The following is a 1,842-nucleotide window of genomic DNA, read 5'->3' on the forward strand; positions in this document are numbered from 1 at the left end:
GAGGAAGCTGCCAAGGCCCAGGCCGGAGAGGCCAAGGAGCAGCAGGATCAAAGTGGCACAGACCAGAGGTGGGTGGTGGGCCAGACACAGGTGCAGGTTGTGCCCTGCCTGGCAGTTGCCCATGGGGAGCAGAGGGGGCTGAGCCTCCGGGGAGAGCCTGCTGGAGGACAGGGAGGGAGAATGGGACAAGAGCACCTCTTTTACGCAAAGAGAAAGCTCAGAGAAGACAAGGGACTTTCCAAGGCCACACAGTAAGTGGCAGAGCCAGAACAAGAATCCAAGGTTCCCGACTCCAAAAGTTCATCTCCCTGCACTGCTGGATAAATATTTGCTGCATTTAATTTCTGAAGTAATCTCAGTGGAGGCAGAGCAGGGCACTCCGTGGTGGAAGAAGGAACCCCAAAGGGAGACTTCTCAGCTGGAGAAACAGGAAGCACTGTTCTGGGGCGAGGGTTTGGCTGAGGAATAGTTCCAGCCAGAGCCCAGACAAGGGAAGATTCTGGAGAAGAACTCCACTGTGCAGCTAAACGGCTAGATCTGAATCCCTTTCTGTTACTCACTGACTCTGTGAGCTTAAGAATCCATGAAATAGGAGTTCTAAGAACACCAAGTAATAAGGATTAAACGTGGTGGATGAAGCAATCTGCGTGGTATTTGGCCATGCAGAATTCAACAGATGTCCATTTCCTTTCTCTTTCTCGTACAGATTCTCAAAACCGGGTAAGGCGAGGCAAAAAATACTGTGGGGGAAACTGAGGCTCGCGGACTTTAACATAGGAGGGGTAGGGCCAAGGTCTGAACCCTGTCTCCTGCTTCCAAGTGGGGTGCTCCTTCCCACGCAAGGTGCGACAGCCTGATGGAAAAGAACTTCTGGAAGGCGAAGAGATAAACAGCGGTGGGGGGAGAAGGAGGGAGCCACGGAAATGCAGGTGTCACAAATGCTCAGCCCTGCCCCGCCTCCCGTCCGGCTGGAAGGGGGTTAAAGGGAGGAGAGGGTAGAGCCTGGGGGTCCGCGGCCGCTGGTGCACCTGAGGTTGGTCTCAAACTCCTAACCTCATGATCCGCCCTCCTCGGACTCCCAAAGTGCTGGGATTATAGGCATGAGCCACTGTGCCTGTACTATTCTTAATTTTTTTTTTTTTTTTGAGACAGAGTCTTGCTCTGTCACCCAGGCTGGAGTGCAATGGTGCAATCTTGGTTCACTGCAACTTCAGCCTCCTGGGTTCAAGCGATTCTCCTGCCTCAGCCTCCCAAGTAGTTGGGATTAGATGCGCCTGCCACCATGTCTGGCTAATTTTTGTATTTTTAGTAGAGACGGGGTTTCACCATGTTGGCCACGCTGGTCTCGAACTCCTGACCTCAAATGATCCACCTACCTCGGCCTCCCAAAGTGTTGGGATTATAGGTGTGAGCCACCAAGCCCAGCCTCTTATCTCACCTTTCAATCCCATCTGACTACCCAGGACCGTCGCCTGGAATATCCGGGTCTTGTTCCTGTCTGGACCGTCTCCGAAGTTCAAGGTGGTCAGTAAGCCCACGACGTGAGACCCTCGCCACTTCCCTGTGACTGTCCCATTCCTGGGACACAGGGTCAGCTGGCCAAAAGATCTCAAAAAAGAGACCCAGTCCTGTGAGCAAAAGAAGGGTGGGAGATGGGTGAGATGAGATTAGCAGCAAAAGCCTGTCTAGGTTGGAAGGAAGAGCAGGTATGGGGGTGGGGAACTTACCTGGGGGATGTCAGGGCTGCGCAGGCCAGTCCTGTGGGTGAGGAGGAAGCTGCCAAGGCCCAGGCCGGAGAGGCCAAGGAGCAGCAGGATCAAAGTGGCACAGACCAGAGGTGGG

The 1,842-nt window shown here is 54.0% G+C and overlaps 1 protein-coding gene across 1 annotated transcript in view; it reads right to left on the bottom strand.

Annotated features, from left to right (window-relative positions):
- TMEM219 (transmembrane protein 219) overlaps positions 1 to 1,842 on the bottom strand; it is an 18,995-nt gene that overhangs the window by 12,517 nt on the left and 4,636 nt on the right. The window contains exons 2-3 of the mRNA XM_011982542.1: positions 1,728 to 1,837; positions 1,439 to 1,628 (exon numbers count right to left, since the gene is read on the bottom strand). Of these exons, the coding sequence (XP_011837932.1) occupies positions 1,439 to 1,628; positions 1,728 to 1,837 (300 nt within the window). The remainder of the gene's footprint in view (positions 1 to 1,438; positions 1,629 to 1,727; positions 1,838 to 1,842) is intronic.

This window comes from Mandrillus leucophaeus, unplaced genomic scaffold (genome assembly GCF_000951045.1).
Source record: "Mandrillus leucophaeus isolate KB7577 unplaced genomic scaffold, Mleu.le_1.0 Scaffold24, whole genome shotgun sequence".
Lineage (NCBI taxonomy): Eukaryota > Metazoa > Chordata > Mammalia > Primates > Cercopithecidae > Mandrillus > Mandrillus leucophaeus.